Source organism: Bubalus bubalis, chromosome 15, assembly GCF_019923935.1.
Source record: "Bubalus bubalis isolate 160015118507 breed Murrah chromosome 15, NDDB_SH_1, whole genome shotgun sequence".
NCBI lineage: Eukaryota > Metazoa > Chordata > Mammalia > Artiodactyla > Bovidae > Bubalus > Bubalus bubalis.
The window spans coordinates 4,790,745-4,813,329 of NC_059171.1; the positions used below are offsets into that span (position 1 = coordinate 4,790,745).

The window sequence follows — 22,585 nt, forward strand, 5'->3', positions numbered from 1 at the left end:
AATACACACCATGTGTTCTATGAAAACCTCTGTAATTAGGCAAACTATGATGCTTTATGCTACTACTAGACAATCCACCACTTAGCCGTCAATTTCTTACCTTATATGTTGTGGAAGTTGCTACTCCTGATAGAATAGTAACAACAGAATGGGTAAGTAACAGTCCTATAACCACTTAGAAGAAACAGAACTTCTATTTGCAGGAGGTGCACAGGTAGCCAGCATAGTTTAATGATAGATACATACAGACTGTGTGACTTGATGAGCCACAATCAGACAATGAAAGAGAGGGATTTATCTTCCTTTTTTATTTTGTTCTCTTTGCTTATTATTGAAATTCCTCCCAGATTTTGGCATTGTGTTTTCTCTTGTTTAGAGTCGTTTGTAGATGCATCTTTGTTTTACTCTGCATTTTAAGTATTATCTGCTGCTGCTGCTATGTCATGTCAGTCATGTCTGACTCTGTGCTACCCCATAGACGGCAGCCCACCAGGCTCCTCTGCCCATGGGATTTCCCAGGCAAGAGTACTGGAGTGGGGTGCCATTGCCTTCGTGGAATATTAAAGGAAGCTGTGCCTGGGATTGCGAGCCAGATTCTGTTTTGATTGGAAAGCTTTGGACATGCCTCGTCTTTATCCTTCTTTAACCTCTCTGTTGTTGTGTCATGTTTCCCATGTTACATATTCATTGTTCTCTTGAAAACTTAGCTTCAGTCTGTTCTGATTCATCTATCCCCCAAAATGGGTTTTGGAGATCAGATCCTCACCAGTCTTCATATTCCTTTATGTGACTTGGTAGGGACTCTGTATTCTTCATACCTACCTATACAGGGTCTGACATCTAGGTACCAAGCTATTAGTACATATTATCTCAAAAACTGAGTCTTCTCTATTGTTTCAAGTCCCTAAGTTGTATCTGACTCTTTGTGACCCCGTGGACTATAGCCCATCAGGCTCCTCTGTCCATGTGATTTCCTAGGCAAGAATACTGGAGTGGGTTGCCATTTCCTTCTCCAGGGCATCTTCCCAACCCAAGGTCAATTCATGTCTCCTTCATTGGCAGGCGGATTCTTCACCACTGAGCCACCTGAGAGGCCAAATCTTTGATCTCTACTGTGCTTTTAATGGCAAGCCACTTCAGTATTCTTGCCTTGAGAATCCCATGAACAGTATGAAAAGGCAAAAAGATACGACACTGAAAGATGAACTCCCCAGGTCAGTAGGTGCCAATGTGCTACTGGAGATCAGTGGAGAAATAACTCCAGAAAGAATGAAGAGATGGAGACAAAGTGAAAACAACACCCAGTTGTGGATGTGACTGGTGATGGAAGTAAAGTCCAGTGCTGTAAAGAGCAATATTGCATAGGAACCTGGAATGTTGGGTTCATGAATCTAGGCAAATTGGAAGTGGTCAAACAGGAGATGGCAAGAGTGAACATTGACATTTTAAGAATCAGTGAACTAAAATGGACTGAAAGGGAAAATTTAATTCAGATGACCCTTATATATCTACTACTGTGGGCAAGAATCCCTTAGAAGAAATGGAGTAGCCCTCATAGTCATCAAAAGACTCTGAAATGCAGTATTGGGTGTAATCTCAAGAATGACAGAATGATCTCTGTTCATTTCCAAGGCAGACCATTCAATATCACAGTAATCCAAGTCTGCCCCAGTCAGTAATGCTAAAGAAGCTAAAGTTGAACGGTTTTATGAAGACCTATAAAACCTAGAACTAACATGCAAAAAAGATGTCCTTTTCATCATAGGGGAATGGAATGCAAAAGTTGGAAGGCAAGAAACACCTGGAGTAAGAGGCAAATTTGACCTTGGAGTACAAAATGAAGCAGGGCAAAGGCTAACACAGTTTTCCCAAGAGAACGCACTGGTCATAGCAAACACCCACTTCCAACAACACAAGAGAAGACTCTACACGTGGACATTACCAGATGGTCGACACCAAAGTCAGATTGATTATATTCTTTGAAGCCAAAGATGGAGAAACTCTATACAGTCAGCAAAAACAAGACAGGGAGCTGATTGTGGCTCACATCATGAACTTCTTATTGTCAAATTCAGGCTTAAATTGAAGGAAGTAGTGAAAACCACTAGACCATTTCAGGTATGACCTAAATCAAATATCTTATGATTTTACAGTGGAAGGGACAAATAGATTCAAGGGATTAGATCTGATAGACAGAGTGCTTGAAGAACTATAGCTGGAGGTTCATGACATTGTACAGGAGGCAGTGATCAAGTCCATCCCCAAGAAAAAGTAATTCAAAAAAGCAAAATGGTTGTCTGAGGGAGGCCTTACAAATAGCTGGAAAAAAAGAGAAGAAAAAGGAAAATGAGAAAAGGAAAGATATACCCATTTGAATGTAGAGTTCCAAAGAATAGCAAGGAGAGACAAGAAAGCCTTCCTCTGATCAATGCAAAGAAATAGAGGAAAGCAATAGAATGGGAAAGATTAGAGATCTCTTCAAGAAAATTAGAGATACCAAGGGAACATTTCATGCAAAGATTGGCTCAATAAAGGACAGAAATGGTATGGACCTAACTGAAGCAGAAGATATTAAGAAGAGGTGGCAAGAATACACAGAATAATTATACAAAAAAGATCTTCATGCCCCAGATAACATGATGGTGTGATCACTCACCCAGCACCAGACATCCTGGAATGCAAAGTCACATGGGCCTTAGGAAGCATCACTACGAACAAAGCTGGTGGAGGTGTTGGAATTCCAGCTGAGCTATTTCAAATCCTGAAAGATGATGCTGTGAAAGTGCTGCACTTAATATGCCAGTGAATTTGGAAAACTCAGCAGTGGCCACAGGACTGGAAAAGGTCAGTTTTCATTCCAATCCTTAAGAAAGGCAATTCCAAAGAATGTTCAAACTACTGCCCAATTGCACTCATCTCACACACTAGGAAAGTAATGCTCAAAATTCTCTAAGCCATGCTTCAACAGTATGTGAACCATGAACTTCCAGATGTTCAAGATGGATTTAGAAAAGGCAGAGGAACCAGAGATCAAGTTGCCAACCTCCATTGGATCATAGAAAACGCAAGAGAATTCCAGATACCATCTGCTTCTGCTTTATTGTATAACCAAAGCCTTTGACTGTGTAGATCACAACAAACTGGAAAATTCTTAAAGGGATTGGAATACCAGGCCACCTGACCTGCCTCCTCAGAAACCTGTATGCAGGTCAAGAAGCAACAGTTAGAACCAGACATGGAACAACAGACTGGTTCCAAATCAGGAAAGGAGTATGTCAAGGCCATATATTGTCACCCTGCTTATTTAATTTATATGCAGAATATATCATGCGTAATGCTGGGCTGGATAAAGCACAAGCCAGAATTAAGATTGCCAAGAGACGTATCAGTAACGTCAGATATGCGATGACACCACCCTTATGGCAGAAATCAAAGAGGAACTAGAGAGCCTCTTGATGAAAGTGGAAGAGGAGAGTGAAAAAGTTGGCTTAAAACTCAACATATGGAAAACAAAGATCATAGCACCTTGCTCCATCACTTCATGGCAGATAGTTGGAAAAACAATGGAAACAGTGAGAGACTTTATTTTCTTGGGCTCCAAAATCACCGGAGATGGTGACTACAGCCATGAAATTAAAAGACACTTGCTTCTTGGAAGAAAAGCTATGCCCAACCTAGACAACGTATTAAAAAGCAGAGGTATTACTTTACCAACAAAGGTCCATCTAGTCAAATCTTTGGTTTTTCCAGTAGTCATGTGTGGATGTGAGAGTTAGACCATAAAGAAAGCTACTGCTGCTAAGTTGCTTCAATCGTGTCCGACTCTGTGCAACCCCATAGACGGCAGCCCACCAGGCTCCGCCATCCCTGGGACTTTCCAGGCAAGAACACTGGAATGGGTTGCCATTTCTTTCTCCGGTGAATGAAAGTGAAAAGTGAAAGTGAAGTCACTCAGTTGTGTCTGACTCTTTGCGACCCCATGGATTGCAGCCTACCAGGCTCCTCCGTCCATGGGATTTTCCAGGCAAGAGTACTGGAGTGGGTTGCCACTGCCTTCTCTGAAAGAAAGCTGAGCGTGGAAGAATTGATACTTTTGAACTGTGGTGTTGGAGAAGACTCTTGTGAGTCCCTTGGATTGCAAGATCCAGCCAATCAATCCTCAAGGAAATTTAGGATTTCCAATGAATATTCATTGGAAGGACTGATGCTGAAGATGAAACTCCAATACTTTGGCCACCTGATGTGAAGAACTGACTCATCTGTAAAGACCCTGATGCTGGGAAAGATTGAAGGCAGAAGGAGAAGGGGACAACAGAGGATGATGTGGTTGGATGGCATCACTGACTCCTTGCACATGGGTTTGGGTGGACTCTGGGCATTGGTGATGGACAGGGAAGCCTGCCGTGCTACAGTCCATGGGTCACAAAGAGTTGGCCGCGACTGAGCAACTGAACTGACCTGATACCTTTAATACCTAATCTATAAACTTCCAAATCTCTTATCTATTATCCAGGCCTCCTTGATTAACAGATTGTACATCTAATCATCTACTAAAAATTCCTTGTCTACATTTCTTTAAGTTCCTAAGATTAACATATCGTTAGGTCAACTTTTCCTGCTCCCTTATTTTATATTCCTTGTTCTAATAATGATGTTTCATATCGTCAGCCACCAAAGCTAGAAATTTCAGAATCATTTTTTTGCTTCCTTCCTCTTTCTCAGACTTCATAACCAGTAGGTCTCGATACCCTGTTCATTCTACTTAAAAGGTGTTGAACCATCTTCTTTCTGTCCCCAAATTTTTGCATTAGTTTAGGCCCTTATCTTCTGCTTACAGGATTACTCTAATTCTTTTTATTTGTAGCTTTTCTGCCCCTTCCACCATATATTTCACAGACTAAAGTCTAATATTCTCTCATGTAACATACCAAACTGGAGTGGAAAGACCAGTTTGGAGACCACTCTCAAAGGCAAGAAGAGAGATATTAAGAACAAAAATTGGAGCAGTGACTCTCATGTAGGAGTTGATAGGTACAGGGATTTTTCTCAGTTATAACTTAGAAATTACACATTGGAGTGGCTGCCTGGCTCAGAAATTCCTTCATGAGGCTCTGTCTTTGCTATTCATTGTCCCCTTTTTAAACACTCCGGTTCTGTCATGAACTGCCTCTCTGCCTATAATATTGGTCAAGAGAGGAACCCCTGACCACGGTGGGTAAAGGTAAACCTTAGCTATGGCCACAGTGACTGGTGCATGAAGCGGGCATATGAACCAAATTGGACTAACGGGCTTTTCCCAGAACTCAGTTCAAAGTTGAGGTAGAGAAAGGTAATCTCTTCTGCTTGGTTCTCACTGCTGTCAGAACATGAGTCTAGAGATGTTTGTAGCCTTCCCTATCTCCCCTGAGTGCATTCTAAAAAACCTGCCATGGGAAGAATTCAGACCAGCCTGTAGGGAATCAGAGAGACCTTATAGTGTTCATATCCTTGGTTTCAGTGGTCCCTCAGAACACTGCCATCCCTGCCTCTCAATTGGTTAGTTACATGTTTCACTAAATTCTCCTTTCTTCCTAAAACTGAGAATTTTCAGTCAAAAGACTCTGAGTAACACCGAGCTGGTATAGTACTAGGCTGTGGTACTTAATGTCTGGGAAAGATGCAGGAAGGTCAGAGTTGATTTGCAGGCATCTGTTCAGAGTTACTTCTCTTCTGTAGCTTTATAAATGGATGCGTGTCCTCTGCCAGATGTTAAGCTCCTTGAAGGCTAGGCTGTATCTTAATTATCTTACTTGCTTTTAAGCCCACATCTGCACAATGCCTGAAACAAATAAGGTGTTTTTAAGTTTTGCTGTCAAATAGTAAAGTTCACAAAAGATAAAGATTCATTAATTTATGTAAAATGTTTTCCCTTTGACACAATGCTAGTTTCAGGGATCAGGGGGATGGCATACTGTTTTTCAGCTGTTTTTTAATCTAATGAGAATTTGGAAGATACTTCAAATCTTCCTCTCTTCTGTGTTCCTGCCTACGAATCTTCCTCTCTACTTCCTCTCTAAGCTTAGTATTTAGTACAGTTTTCATCTTTTTTATATGTATAGTATACTTACAATGTGATTTATGCTTTAGGCTAAAAGAAATTATTTTTAAAGAGAGAAATTCCAAGCTTCAGCTGGAAATTATGGTTCACAGACTTCAAAATGAAATTAAAAAACTAACTATTGAATTAATTAAAGCAAGAGACCAACAAGATGATCACATTAGACACCTGAGAACCCTGGAAAAAGCGCTGGAGAAAATGGAGAGGCAGAAGGGGCAGCAGCAAGCCGCACAGGTACGCTCTGCCATCTGTGCTTCCGCGGGTTACACGCTCATAGCGTCTCTCCTGAAACACGCTACATCATCATACGCAGACAGAGATGTTAGATTGGATGCAAAAATTACACGTGCCAGTCATTCATTACACGTGCGGAATTATTTCTTGAATTAAGGCCTCCAGCATTCACAAAGCAGTTATAAGAAGAGTTGGTGGATATACTGCTAGTTGCTAGGCTTGTGTTTTATTAGAGCCAGTTTTTAAATGACTCCTTGGGGGTGCTTGAAGGCTTTTAATTTTTGTGTTTTCTGAATAGAAATTTTTTTTAAGATTCATGGTGCAAATAAGATTTAGTCTAATATGTTTGATGCTTCTGCATGCATGCTGAGTCGCTTCAGTTGTGTCCAACTCTTTGTGATCCTGTGGAGTGTAGTCCACCAGGCTCCACTGTCCATAGGATTCTCCAGGCAAGAATACTGGAGTGGGCTGCCTTGCCCTTCTCTAGGGGGATCTTCCTGAGCCGGGGATCGAACCCGCGTCTCTTATGCCTCCTGCATTAGCAGGTGGGTTCCTTACCACTAGCACCACCTGGGAAGCCCTTGATGCTTCTAAGACTTAACTTTATGTAACCACACTGTTATTTAGTTAATTTTGGAAATCAGCTTAGTCACTAGGTCCTGTTACTTAGAGGACACTTTTCTTTGGGTAACTGAAATTAAAATAGAAGCAGAGGAGATTATCTAAATACTGTAATTGTGTGCATTTTACTCAGATGCGACTTATCCAAGAGGTGGAACTCAAAGCTGCTGCTGCTGATAGAGAAATAAACTTACTTAGGACTTCTCTTCATCAGGAAAAGGAACAGGTGCAACAACTTCATGAACTGCTTGCATTAAAAGAAAAAGAACACAGGTAAGTGAAATATGTAAATATCAGGAAAATACAGACGTTGAAAAACAGAAAAAGTCACTTGGTTCTCTCTGCCCCTCCCCCCAGAACTAGACAGTGATGCAGCAATGGTGAATTCTGACAGAATTAGCTCATGAAAAATAACATGTTTATGTATACTTTAGAATCAGTCTTATTGTAAGAACTTGTAACTTAGAAACAAATCAGTTACTTTGTTAAGGTTGAAGTATGGATTTAGAGCAGTGAAGCTCATTTTGCGTTTCTCTAAGCCCAACCAAAAGTTGATCGTTATAAAATAGAGAAAACTGTTTAATTGACTTCCAAGTAACTACTTATTAAATTATCAGTATACTTTATTCCTTGGAAGCAGATTCAGCAGACTTTTTCCTGTGGAGGTCCAGATAGAAAATATTTCAGGCTTTTCAGGTCATGCCTAACTGTCTCTTTGTAGCCCAAAAGTAACCATAGACAGTGTGTAAGCAAATGGATGTGCTGTGTTCCAATAAAAATTTATTTCCCCACAAGAAGGGCACCAGGCCACATTTGGTCCAAGGGCTGTAGTTTTGCCCTGTAGACTGTGTTTACTGTATATTAAAGACTCAAGCAACATAGAAGATGCAGTGAAGCAGAACCTGACTCCTGTGAATACACCCAAAGGATATTAGAAACCATAAAATGACTGTGAACTATCTCAGTGAAGTTAAGACTTGGCATATCCCTGTCACCACTGAATGAACAGTCAAATAAACTTGTGTTCTTCCTGCATCTACCATCCTGTCCCTAGTTTTGTGTTTGAAAGTAAGGAGCCGATCTTTAACAATAGGAAATACAGAATATTTAGTACCTAAAGGCCTTTAAAGTTTTCTTTCCATGTAAACAGCATCCTTTGATTTTTGTTTTTCATTCCAGGAAAGACATTGAAACAAGGGAGTTTTTTAGTGAAGCTGAGTTCCAGGAAGCCTTAGCTAAAGAAATTGCTAAAGAAGAGAGAAAGCATGAGCAAGTTATAAAAGAATATCAAGACAAAATTGATGCATTAAATCAACAGTATATGGATTTAGAAAATGAATTCCGTATTGCTTTAACTGTTGAAGCCAGAAGATTTAAAGACGTAAGAACTGGCATCTAGCTTTTTATTGAAAACAGAATCAGCAAGTTATGATTTGATAAGAGGACTACATTTTAGAATTCTAGCTCTATTTGCATGCTGCCTATAGGATCGTAAGCAAATTAGGTTCTTAGAGCCTTATTTCTTCACATAAATAATAGCTAATCTTCAGTGCTGTTGCCAAAGCTAAGTGACATTATAAATGGTCAAGTAAAGAGAGCACTCGAATAGGAATTAGGAAACCTGCATTGTCTATTATTTGTACTTTAGAGCAGGGATCGGCACACTAAAGTCTCTGGGCTATTTTTGGCCCACTACCTGTTTCTGTAAAGTTTTATGAGAACAGAGCCATGCTCACTTGTTTACACAGTGTCTGGCTGCTTTTGTGTCAAAATAGCAGGGTCCAGACCTTAAAACACATAAACACATATGGCCTGGCTGACCTGTGAAGCCAGTTACCTGTGAATTTCATGCTATTGCTAAACTCAGATACTAAAAATGAAAAAAGTAAGCTATTTCCAAAATCAGATATTTTCTAAATATTCCGAGAACTGCTATTTATAATGCAATTTTAAAATATAGGTTAAAGATGGTTTTGAAAATGTTGCAACTGAATTAGCAAAAAGCAAGCATGCTCTCGTTTGGGCTCAACGAAAAGAAAATGAGTCATCTTCTTTAATTAAAGACCTAACCTGTATGGTGAAGGAACAAAAAACAAAACTTGCAGAAGTTTCTAAATTGAAACAGGAAACAGCAGCAAATTTACAGGTAAGACACTACCACTATATTTCCTTTTTAACTTCTTATGTCATTTTTTTCAAGTATATTGTGATCATTTTAGGAAGTATACAATTGTGAACTAGATAACACCAAGTATATTTTTATGTGTGTGAAGACTAATATAATTAGGAGAAAACCATGGCTACCCAGGTTGTACTACTTACACTAAAATCGTATTTAAATAAGTAAGTGAATTAATTTTAAGAAGCATACTAAGTAAATAGATACCAGTTTTACAGTGATACAGATGGTTGAAGTTTGGAAAATATCAAAGGAATTATTGATATTAATTTTGTGGTAGTGGACGTCTTTACATACTAATATACCTAACTATAATACTTTTTTAATTACTTTATTTCTGTTGTCTCAGTTTTAAATATTAGTGATATTTTGCTCAAAAGGACTCACTTTATATAAGTGACCATTAGACTGTTGATGGAAATCCTTGGTGAGAAATTTTGACTAATACATGTGTAGTTGCTCTTTTTAAAATATTAAATAAAATTCAGAGTTTTTACATAAATAGCCTCTTAAAATTTGACTTTTTATTTAATGACCTACATTTATTTTTAGTCAATAAAATTAAAACATTTTCTATGTAAAATTTAGGAACATTACTTTGCATTTGCTTAAATAACATTTTTTCTCACTATAAAATACAGAAAGAAAATAAAGAAGTACTTAAATATAATAATCACTTTGCATTCTTTTCAATGTTTTTTGGTGGTATACAGAATCAAATCAACACACTTGAAATTTTAATTGAAGATGACAAGCAGAAGAGTATTCAAATAGAACTTCTCAAGCAGGAAAAAATGCAGCTTATTTCCGAGCTAGCTGCCAAGGAATCGCTAATTTATGGTTTAAGGACAGAAAGAAAAGTATGGGGACATGAGTTGGCACTACAGGGTAAAATTCTCAATTTTTCAAAAAATAGCCCCTTCTGCTCATCCTGCAAACCAGTGTATTAGAAAAGGGAGGGTTAATTCTTCCTAGACATCCCAGGAAAGAAGGTGACGCTTTATACAGAAGGGTAACTGGTCATTGGTCAGTCAGACAGGAATGAAATTATACTAAGGAATTCAGAAGGAGTTTATCACACCCATTTTATAGTTATAGCTCTGATATTTTGCTGTCTCTGATTTTCTTCCCAGTGTAATTTGGTTATGTTTCTGAACAGGTATACCTTTATGATGCTACAGCTGAATAAGTTATTGAAAACAATTCTTTCTTATCTAGTGATTTTAAATTGTACATATGCAGCATTCATTTTTTTGCTAAGAAAATAAATGTTGCTAACATTTATCTTGTTACATGTGGAGAAATGTGAAATCAGTTATGAATAAAAGCCATTTTAGGTTCAGGTAAATTTATCCTTAGTCTCATTCCCTTTCCAGTCACCATAAAGCAAGAGATATACACTGTTTTAAGGCATTCATGGAGACTTTACAAATTATGACTAGTAGATGTTGGCCTAAATGGAACATTGCTTATTTGACCATTCCATGTAGGAATCTGTAATATGATTACAAATTAATTTTGTTTGTATGGACAGCATAACATGACCCATTAAATATTTTGTGTCTCAGTTAGTTGTTCACCGGAGAAGGCGATGGCACCCACTCCAGTACTCTTGCCTGGAAAATCCCATGGACACAGGGGCCTGGTAGGCTGCAGTCCATGGGGTCGCTAAGAGTCGGACACGACTGAGTGACTTCACTTTCACTGTTCACTTTCACGCATTGGAGAAGGAACTGGCACCCCACTCCAGTACTCTTGCCTGGAAAATCCCAGGGACGGAGGAGCCTGGTGGGCTGCCGTCCATGGGGTCGCGCAGAGTTGGACACGACTGAGCGACTTCCCTTTCACTTTCCCTTAGTTGTTCACAAAAGTAGCTGCTTGCATGGTTACTGTGGTTTTAGGTTCTCAAATACCCACAGTTTTTAAAAGGCCCCTTTCTTCTCTTTCCACTTCGTATTATGTTGTTACGTATTTTGTTTCTTTATTCAGCTTCTTTTATTCATTCTGTCATACACTATAAAATTAGATACTCGTTAAAAACAAATCTCTAAGGTCTTCTTAAGGTTTTTACTGTGATGTTTGTTTCCTAGGGTCTTGTCTAGTCCAAAATCATGGGAGAGTAGAGGCTCAGCTTGAAAGTTTGTATAGGGAGAATGAATGTCTGCGAAAAGCAAGCGAGCGTGACAGTGACACAATAAGAATCAAATGTAAAATCATAGACGACCAAACCGAAACCATTGGAAAATTGAAAGAGGTGAGTTTGACGTTTTATTTTAGGAACAGCTCATAGGGAAAGTTTGAAAATGTGTGGATCGAACTATCTAATAAATACTTGTCTCAGTGAATCCCAACTGTTGTGGAATTTAAGACATACTATCGTGTTTTTTTAATAACGTTTGCCACTTTGCTTTTAAAAGTTATATAATACATTTATTAACTTGAAATTACTTTTACCTCAAAATTTTATGGAGGGTGTTATTATGGCCCTCCAGAGTAATTGCAACTAGTGTCCATAATGGGTGGTGGTTGCTCTTCAGTTGCTGAGTCATGTCCAGCTCTCTGCGACCCCCTCTGTGCATGCAGCACACCAGGCTTCCCTGGGCTTGGCGGCCGGTGGAGTTATGCACACTCAGCGAGGACCAGCAGTGGGACGTGCAGGGAGCCAGCATGCTGTCTGGCCACGTGTGGCGGCAGCAGGGCCTGGCAAAGCATGGTCCACTGGAGGAGGACGTGGCAAGCCACCTCAGTGTTCTTGCCTTCAGAGCCCCGTAAAGGGTTAGGAACCAAAAAAAGGTAGCATTTTTATTTAAACTTTGTGTTGTTTAGTATCTTCCAGTATTGCTAACTCAGTTCTCAGAATTCTCTGTGACGAAACCTTGTTGTTGTTCAGTCGCCCAGTGGTGTCCCACTCTTTGCAACCCCATGGACTTCAGCATGCCATGAACAGAATGTAAAAGATTCGTGCTTATTTCCAAGACACACTGTTTTTACCTTCTTCTTTAATATGGCCTGTCTTAGGGAAAACTAACAGCATCTCTTGTTTCAAAGTATATTACGTGAAAATTCCCAGAGAAATATTCTGAAAGTTAGCATGAACTCCAAAATTTGAATCATATTTGAACTCCAGAATTTTCTTCTGAAGATTATCTTCAAGGTGTTAAAAAAATAGCCCAAGAAACGGGGTTTTAAGAAACTTCTAAATGGGATTATCACCCACAAAGTTAGGAACTCATTCTCTCTCTTTTTTATTTTATTTTTTTAAGGAACTCAGTCTTTAATTATAACTATCTAAGATTTGATTTTTCCCCCCTTAGTCATTTTTAAGAAACAGAACTTCATCAAGTACAGAAAATTAAGAAACATTATCACCATGTTGTTATATCCATAATTAGATTTAGACTATGAATGCTTGAACTGGGATTTTTGAACTGTATTTAGATAATATAATTACCCTAAACAATTACATCATTGTTTTTGCTTTTGGAAGAAACCAAAACTTCCATTATATCTGTCATACATGCCAAGCTACACTGAAAATTATTCAAAATTTTTAATCAGTAAGCATTTTTTCTATATTCAGTATAATACCATGTTTGACATAACGACTTCTGCAGTAAGACTACTGCTTATCAGTCTCTGAACAGAGTTTTGGGAGAAAATCACTAGTAATGAATAACACAGTGGAGCCAAAAAGGAAATTAGTTTTTAGATTTTTGGTTTTAAAAAAAAAAAGTTTTCAACTCATCATTTTTCTTTCTTTTCACAATTTAGTACATTTACTTTAAAGACCGTTGTATCAAGCTCAAAGATATGAGCATTAATGGTGCATCCCAGCTCATTACAGAACATACAGAGATAACTAGGTATAATTTCTTATAGTGATAAATTCACCGTGTGCTCAGTTGCTCAGTCGTGTCCAACTTTTTGCAACCCTATGCGCTGTAGCCCACCAGGCTCCTCTGTCCATGGGATTCTCCAATACTGGAGTGGGTTGCCATTTCCTCTTTCAGGGACCTTCCCAACCCAGGAATAAAACCTGTGTCTCCTGCATTGGCAGGAGGATTCTTTACCTCTGAGCCACCAGGGAAGCCCAAATAGTTCACCATAGCTAATAACTTAAAGGGATAATGAGCTAATTTGCAGAATTTGGAGTTCAATATTTTCAAATAAGTAGATTCTAAAACAGGATTTTTGAGGTTTGGTTTCCTCATATGTATTATTTTGGTACTTTTAAGTATGGGTCACAAGATTCTCTGATGCTACAATGTTATTTTTATTAGCAGGGTTATTTCATAAGAATCTTCTGTAGTTTTTATGAATTCCTAATAATAATAAGCTTTAAGCTCAACATTCAGAAAACAAAGATCATGGCATTTGGTCCCATCACTTCATGGGAAATAGATGGGGAAACAGTGGAAATAGTGTCAGACTTTATTTTTGGGGGCTCCAAAATCACTGCAGATGGTGACTGCAGCCATGAAATTAAAAGACGCTTACTCTTTGGAAGGAAAGTTATGACCAACCTAGATAGCATATTTAAAAGCAGAGACGTTCGTTACGTTGCCAACAAAGGTCTGTCTAGTCAAGGCTATGGTTTTTCCAGTTGTCATATATGGATGTGAAAGTTGGACTGTGAAGAAGGCTGAGTGCCGAAGAATTGATGCTTTTGAACTGTGGTGTTGGAGAAGACTCTTGAGAGTCCCTGGGACTGCAAGGAGACCCAACCAGTCCATTCTGAAAGAGATCAGCCCTGGGATTTCTTTGGAAGGAATGATGCTAACGCTGATACTCCAGTACTTTGGCCACCTCGTGCGAAGAGTTGACTCATTGGAAAAGACTCTGATGCTGGGAGGGATTGGGGGCAGGAGGAGAAGGGGATGACAGAGGATGAGATGGCTGGATGGCATCACTGACTCGATGGACGTGAGTCTGGGTGAACTCCGGGAGTTGGTGATGGACAGGGAGGCCTGGCGTGCTTCGATTCATGGGGTTGCAAAGAGTCAGACATGACTGAGCGACTGAACTGAACTGAATAATATATTAAGACTGCTCTCCCCTAAGTACTTAAGTATGAGAGTTGTGGGGAGAAAATAAATTATGGAAATGTTGGTCAAGACTACCTGATACCATTGCTTAGAATTTTTAGATGTATAACACACTGAGGAATTGAACCACATTTTCTAAGATACTGATGAATTCATTCCTAAATAAGCCTCATTCAGTATTTGTTTGTTTGCCTCCATCATCTTCCCAAAAGGGAAAAAGGCAAGGTGGGACAGGGGAAACAGGATGAAAATAGGAACTACTAATTTCATTTTTTTCTTACTGGTAGAGACGGTTATCATTAGTTGATGTTACAGGGTTCCAGCATCCAGGCATGCACCTGTAAAGCAGATATGTTCATTGGCATAAATAAGTCAGATGAGGCCTAATACCTGCAAACACTTAACAAATCACTGCAGATGGTAATTGCAGCCATGAAATTAAAAGACGCTTACTCCTTGGGAAGAAAGTTATGACCAATCTAGATCGCATATTCAAAAGCAGAGACATTACTTTGCCAACAAAGGTCCATCTAGTCAAGGCTATGGTTTTTCCAGTAGTCATGTATGGGTGTTAGAGCTGGACTATCAAGAAAGCTGAGACCAAAGAATTGATGCTTTTGAACTGTGGTGTTGGAGAAGACTCTTGAGAGTCCCTTGGACTGCAAGGAGATCCAACCAGTCCATTCTGAAGGAGATCAGCCCTGGGATTTCTTTGGAAGGAATGATGCTAACGCTGAAACTCCAGTACTTTGGCCACCTCGTGCGAAGAGTTGACTCATTGGAAAAGACTCTGATGCTGGGAGGGATTGGGGGCAGGAGGAGAAGGGGATGACAGAGGATGAGATGGCTGGATGGCATCACTGACTCGATGGACGTGAGTCTGGGTGAACTCCGGGAGTTGGTGATGGACAGGGAGGCCTGGCGTGCTGCGATTCATGGGGTCGCAAAGAGTCGGACATGACTGAGCGACTGAACTGAACTGAACTGAACAAGGTAGTTTTGATCTTTCATTAATCCTCTGATGTGTAGTATGCAAATAAGAGGATACAGTTGGCCTCACAGGACAGAAGATGAAAGGAAGTTTGGGGGAATGTAGAATCTATTTTCATGGGACATTTCAATAGTGATGAAATTATACTTTAAAGTATTTGTTCACTCTAATGCAGAAGACACTTGTTTAGCAGAGTAGAAATCGTACTTTGTGTCATACATGCATCGTGAATATCAATCTTTGCTATATTCCATGTTAAATAAAATTGTCATTATACTGTTTTTCTTCCCGTGTACTCCTTTTGTGTGGTTGGTAGTAACCTAATGAAATAAAAAGTGTACATAGTGTATCATTCTTAATGGCATTTAAAACAAAGTAATGGTGCTATTCCTTATTGATTGTGATTTTTTAAATGTTCTGTAGAAATCTTTTCTAAAACATTCCCTGAACATTCAATTTATTTTTTAATCTTTAGTTTTTATAGTAATTTTAAACCATATTGAATTTGGAAATAAGACATTTAAGATTAAGAAAAATAATTGTTTTTTTAATAATGATTTATTTTCTGTAAAAATGAAGTGTTTACAGGAAAGAGAGGAACAAATCAAAATATTACATGAAAAGATCACTGAAATACAAAAATGTACTCAGGAACAACTTGAAGAAAAATCTTCACAACTGGATGAAATAGTTGAGAAACTAGAAAGACACAATGAAAGGAAAGAGAAACTAAAACAGCAGCTGAAAGTGAAGGAATTAGAACTTGATGAAATCAGAAAAGCTTACAGGTATTATACAGTATTTCCCATTGAGTAATAACATGTGGCTTAATAATTTCATGTAACCGGTTTTTTTAAAATTATTTTTTTTCATATTAGTACACTTAATCAGAAGTGGCATGATAAAGGAGAACTTCTATGTCATCTTGAAATGCAAGTAAAAGAAGTGAAAGAAAACTTTGAAAACAAAGAAAGAAAACTTAAAGCAGAAAGAGACAAAAGTATCGAACTACAAAAGTAAGCATTAAGTCCTAAAGTATGTGGGATATCTTTAAAGAAAACCAAGTACTCTTGCCTGGAAAATCCCATGGGCGGAGGAGCCTAGTAGGCTTCAGTCCATGGGGTCGCTAAGAGTCGGACACAACTGAGCGACTTCATTTTCACTTTTCACTTTCATGCATTGGAGAAGGAAATGGCAACCCACTCCAGTGTTCTTGCCTGGAGATTCCCAGGGACAGGGGAGCCTGGTGGGCTGCCATCTATGGGGTCGCACAGAGTCGGACACGACTGAAGTGACTTAGCAGTAGCAGTAGCAGGCATGAGGAAGGTAAAAACATTTTGGACATGGTTATTTGCCAAGCACTTAATTTCCATTCCATCTATAAAATGATTATAATAGTTCCTCCCTTAATATTTGATGGAAGTTTAAACTTTGTGTATGTGTGTATTTATGTATGTATATGATTTGTATGGGCTGTTTAGCATTTAAATAGTGCTTGATGCATAGTAATTGCTGTATATTTAGTTTTTATTACTAGAATTACTGTTTTCAAATTCTGTTTGAATGGAAACAACTCATATTTTTGGCTGTTGTATGTGGAGTTGTGTGTGGAGTTTTGGCTTCCCTGGTGGTTCAGCACTAAAGAATCCGCCTGCCAATGCAGGAGACCAGGGTTCAATCCCTGGGTTGGGAAGATCCCCTGGAGAAGGAAATAACAACCCACTCCTGTAGTCTTGCCTGGGGAATCGCATGGACAGAGGAGCCTGGCAGTCCATGGGGTTGCAAAGAGTTGGACACAACTTAGCGACTAAACAACAACATGTGAAGTTTAGAGGAAAAAAATCACTGACTACCAGGGACAGAGAGCTTCTGAAGAATCTAAAACAGATGTCGGTAGCAGTTAGCCTGCACCAACTGAGGATGAGAGCTGATTTTAAATAAGGAAGAAATCTGTACGCATATGCCATTGTTATATGGATTTTATAAAATACTCTAGAGGAAATGAGGGTTTTACCTTATAAACTATATGACTAGACTTGTTAAAATAATTTAAAGTTAACTGACCTAAAAAATAGGTAGATGGTTTAGTGACCAGTTCTTATGTCAAAATATAGAATGGTGTAGATAATGTGGCATGTAGGTAGCCCCAAAATTTCATATAGAGGTAGGTTCCCCATTATATCAAATCTAATAGAACCTCGAAATTTGATTTTTCATATTTTAACTCAATGTAAATGAAAAGGTGAAAGGTGTTATTATACACCCCAGAAGTTTTAATTGATAATACAGTCCATTGTCTGCTAATGGACCCTGTTATACTTTGCTTTACAACCAAACATTAACGCAATGAAACATTGACTTAGAGCCTGTTTTCTTTCCTGCTGGTCATAGCTTTGCAGTATGAAGTCCTTTTGATCCTAAAAGACACAATCATTTCATATAACTAGAAGTTCCTAAACTTAATAAAAACCATAAAGCCTGACAATTTTTAGAATCTCTTATATTGTTTATTGTGTTTTTAAGAGCAAAACAATAAAAAGGCCTGATTTTTACCTTAATGTTCTTATGACTGAGATTGGTAGGTATGATTTTTAATTTAATAGAACTTTAATAAAATCATTGTTCATAAGAAAGATTTTATTTGCATAGGTTTCTATAACATATAAGTTGATTATTTTCTTATATCTTATTTTGAACCCAGCAGTAATTTTGTGAGATTAGCCAAACAGGCAGGATTATCGTGTTATAGTTGACAGACTTTAAATCCAGAGGTTGTGAACTTGCCCTTGGTCACATAGCTACCAAATGTTGCAACAGGAATAAAAGAAAGACTTTTGATTCATGATCCTAATGCTGAAAGTTCAGTCTCCCTGCACCTGTGCCCAACGAAGTGTCAGAGACAAGAGTTTTGGGTGATGTAGAAAAGGATCACTCTGTTGCTTTGCCAGACAAAAGGGGACGCAATAGGCTTGTGCCTCAAAACCTGTGTCCCAGCATGGGAGGGTTTGGCAGGTTTATTGCAGTGGTTCAGGGGTGGAGTTGCTGTAAAGAGTAGGGTATGTGCAGGGCCTGTGCTCTGTGGATCGGGCCTAAGGTGGTCTTCTACCTAATCTCTGCATCCCTTCCCTTCCCTGGTAAGTGACTGTTCAAATGTACCTGTTGAAACTCAGGGAAAGTCTTGGAGGCTGGAATCTATTCCCTGCAAACAAGAAATGGGGGACACAGAATGGTTTCCGTGCCCAGGAGCACAGTTTCGGTCCTAATGTTCAGTCCACTGTTGCAGTGGTCTTTGCCAAAACCAGGAAGCTTGTTCATTATGAGCTTAACGTTTTTAATAAAATTATTCATATTTAATATTAAGAAATGGGTATTTTGCTTATAAGAAACATTTAGCACTGAAATTTTGTAAATACTGTTTATAATATGTTTATTAACATAGGGTTTTATCTGATAAGCATAAACATAGGAAAATCAGACATACGTGCTTATAAACTTGAACCTGCCTATAGTATAGACACTGTAAATTATTATCATACTGCTAATACATGGAGGAAAAAAAATTGAAAGCATCTGTGAAGATGCTTATCAAGCATATCCTTAGACTCCCAAGTGAGAACCAATGTATCCTAACTTTCAGAGGATAATGTAACAAACTTCCACTTATGTTACCCTGCTCTAAACTGTTACTAACAGATTCTGTTGGATGATGAACTAATAACTTTAGTTACCCAAGATAGTCTTTTGATATTCAGTGGAGTTACGCTCCCATTAAAACATGAATATGAGTGCTTCCATGTTAAAAAAAAAATCCTAATTTTTATACATCCAGGTAGATATGTGGTTTTGTTTTGTTTTTAAGGGATGCAATGGAAAAGCTTCAAAGTATGGATGATGCCTTTAAGAAACAAGTTGATGCAATTGTTGAAGCTCATCAAAATGAAATAATACAACTGGCAAATGAAAAACAGAAATGTATTGATTCTGCAAATTTAAAGGTACTGTAAGTAAAATTCACTTTGATAATCAGTATTAAATTGTTATAGCTAAGTAAATTGTATCTTCAACAGTGATAAGGAGAAAAGGCAGCATGATTTAACAACCAAATAGATACGAAGAATGTTACTAATACAGTCATGAAGCCAGACCTACATGTTGATAATACTTAGATTAGTTGTAGAATAGAATTTTAATGAAACCAAGATTATAAATTTGATCCTGAAATGCACCTGCTCCATGAGCTCTGGATAACAATTTTTATATCCTTCACCAATTTGAGCTGGAAGCCCTTTTGGTTACACATAGGCAAGGTGAGAATGTGAATGTATTAAGTACAATCCATTACTGCCTTGGACAAGTTCTCAAGGATTGTTTTATTATGAATTAGGGTTCAAACTGTCAAGTTTCTCATTGACAAAGGAATGGGTATAGGATTATACTGAATGACAGGGAAACATCAGAATTAACTTATGAAGCTTTAATAATACTTATGTATGAGCTTTCCCCTCATACTTTGATCCACTAAGACTAGGTTCAAACCTGGATATTTTTAAAACTCAACAGGTGATTCTCATGTGACTTCACTGTTAAGATCCACTAAATGAGACAGTTATGAACTTTCATTTTTCCCAGATTTTGAAGTGTTAATAAGAAACACATATCTTTAAGACTGGAAATTCAGAAATCAGCAACTAGAAAAGGAAAAGAGTTAATAGAAAAGGAAAGGTATACTAAATATTTTATAATCAAGGTTGTGTAGTTAAATGACATTAAAGGAGCCTGTATAACCAGAAAGAGGGAATTAGGTCTTTGAAAATAATCACAATTAATAAAGAAATACAGTTTGTTCAAAATTTAGTTATTTCAGTGCAGTGGCTGTTTCATATATTTAAAATCTACTGAGTGTTGAACAAGAGTACACTAGGTATTATTAAATAAGGTATGATATTAGGCCTTTAACTCAAAGCAAAATACTGTGTTTGATTTTGGACATCTTGCCAGTATGATGTAGTATCATAGGGAGGTGTTTGTTAGGGAATTAGAAAAATGGCACCAAAGTTTAAATGTGGTAAGACTGAAAAAAGGCATTACATACAGGTGATCATTTAAGTTAGGAGAAATGTTAATTTTTAGAAGGAAAAAAATTAGGAAGTCTATATTAGAGATTAGGAAGAGGGAAGTAGACAGATAGGGATGACTATATTGGTATTACCCTCAGGAATGTTGTATAATAGGAGAGAGAGTTTCAAGCAGAAATTAATAGTATCAAATACACTGAATCCTAGGAGAATAAATATGAGTTAACAGTAAATCATAAAATTATCTCTCAAAAAGATGATAATGTATAACCACCAGCAGCAGTTTTAGAAATGCAGTGTTTAAAGAGTTTCTTTGGGAAGGGAGGTGATTTCAGTTTTGAAAGTTTGTAAGGATAAGTCAAGAGTCATGATTTGACATTCATAAGCATCATAGGACTGCTTAGGAATGAGAAAGCAGTTGAGTCAGAAGATTAAGTCAGAAGACTGGGTTTCATCCAGATATGCTACTGAGAAGTACCACTACCTTGAACAAGTTTTCTGAACTATAAAATAGAGTTAAATTATCATGTGTTCATTACAAGAGCCTATGAGAAATAAATGGATAGTACACATGTGAATATTTTGTATACAGTATGACACTGTTTTCCATATTAGTATTTGAATAGGTTAACATTTTATTAACCTCTTGCTTTAAATGAACATCAACATCACAAATTATAAAATATATACAAATCTTTTACTGTCTGCATTTTTAAAAATGCATTTTCACTGAGAAATTTAAATGTTATAAAATGTACATATTGATTTAGGTCCATCGAGTTGAAGAAGAAATGCGTGGACTTCTGGAAGAAACATGCAAGAACAAAAAAGCAATGGAAACAAAAATTAAGCAACTTGCTTTTGCTCTAAGTCAAATTCAGCAAGAAATTTGATGGTTCTGAGAACAAATTTAATTGAAATGGATCGGCAGGCCTATTGTAAAAATGATTAAATATTGTAATAGTAGTAACTGCTGTGACTTTGAAATGTCTCTTTCTACACATTTCATTCTGATTATATTTTAAAAGACTTTTGATCAAGTATTAATTGTATATGTAGGTTTTTTTATAATAAATTGTTGACAATTATGTGTATTAGAAAAACCTATCAAAATAACTAGACTTAAAACACTTTTTCTTGTTTCTGTGCTATATACATTGTGTGATCATTACACATTTGCCTATAAGTATGTTAATGGAAATTTAGTATTTTGACTACATGAGGGAAACTATTTTAATACTGTTAACCTTACTGTGTTGATGAACTAATTATATTTATTGGTTGTCCTTCAGTTGAGGTAGCTCCATTCTTTTAAAATGCTCATAAGTGTAGCCAAAAAATATTTTAAATCTGTATAAGAGTTGTGGTATTTTTAAGAATGCATATATATGTCTCCACATCACTCATAATGACTCCTTTTTAGTTAGTTTATGAGGAGAATTCTTACTTTACAACTTAAAACACTTTTATTCCATTTCATATCAGTTCATTTATTCCTATTTCAATTTTGTTATCTCTTATGTTCCTGTGTATGCAGAACAAAGATCTGAATACTATTCTCCTTACTATTTCTGAAAGAAAGAGAATATAATACCAAACTCTAACTAATAGCCAGTGAACTATGTTTTTTAAAATTAAATGCAATCAGAAAAAAATGTAAAGAGAGGGCCCCATTTATTACAGGCAAGGTTTATACTGAAATCTGTGGGACATCAAGCATATCAGCACGTAATGGGAGCCTATAGGGAGATGGGAGGACATAAGAAATATTGGGTAAAATAATAGCTGGAACCTTCCTTAATTTGATGAAAATGATGAATCTACATGTTCAAGAACTTCAGTAAAACCCAGGATAAATAAACACAAAGAAAACCACACCTAGACACTTCACAGTCTAACTGTTGGGGGAAATCTTGAAAGTAGCAAGAAAATATGATTTAATGTAAAGGAATAATTAACAGTTGAGAAATTTCTCATGAGAAATAATGGAGACTAGAAGGCAGTGAAGGACATATTTTAGGTACAGGAAATAACAATAAGTTGAGAATTCTACATCCAACAAAATTATCCTTCAAAATAAAATGCAAAACACACTAGATGCAGTGGGCTGATAAAGTTTTCAACAACAACAAAAAAATCAGCTAAGAATTCTATATCCAGCAAAACTGTCTTTCAAATGAAGCCAAAATAAAGTCATTCTCAGGTAACAGCTGGGAAATATGTTCCTACCAGACCCACTTAACGAAAAAGGCTGAAGGAAGTTCTTACTTCAAATCCTTTCAGAATGTGACCCTAGAGTAATTTGAATACACATGAGAAGAAGAAAGAAACACTCATAAAGTG

At 37.4% G+C, this 22,585-nt stretch overlaps 1 protein-coding gene across 7 annotated transcripts in view; it reads left to right on the forward strand.

Moving 5' to 3' along the window:
• Nucleotides 1-21,375, forward strand: part of LRRCC1 (leucine rich repeat and coiled-coil centrosomal protein 1) — a 43,334-nt gene extending 21,959 nt beyond the window's left edge. For all 7 annotated transcript variants that reach the window (XM_025264977.3, XM_044928506.2, XM_006077406.4 and 4 more), the window contains 10 exons: nucleotides 6,127-6,331; nucleotides 7,086-7,225; nucleotides 8,132-8,333; nucleotides 8,913-9,098; nucleotides 9,845-10,019; nucleotides 11,222-11,385; nucleotides 15,747-15,955; nucleotides 16,046-16,183; nucleotides 19,027-19,162; nucleotides 21,013-21,375. In XM_025264977.3, the coding sequence (XP_025120762.2) occupies nucleotides 6,127-6,331; nucleotides 7,086-7,225; nucleotides 8,132-8,333; nucleotides 8,913-9,098; nucleotides 9,845-10,019; nucleotides 11,222-11,385; nucleotides 15,747-15,955; nucleotides 16,046-16,183; nucleotides 19,027-19,162; nucleotides 21,013-21,135 (1,678 nt within the window). In that variant the 3' untranslated portion in view covers nucleotides 21,136-21,375. The remainder of the gene's footprint in view (nucleotides 1-6,126; nucleotides 6,332-7,085; nucleotides 7,226-8,131; nucleotides 8,334-8,912; nucleotides 9,099-9,844; nucleotides 10,020-11,221; nucleotides 11,386-15,746; nucleotides 15,956-16,045; nucleotides 16,184-19,026; nucleotides 19,163-21,012) is intronic.
• The last annotated feature ends 1,210 nt before the right edge of the window (nucleotides 21,376-22,585 follow it).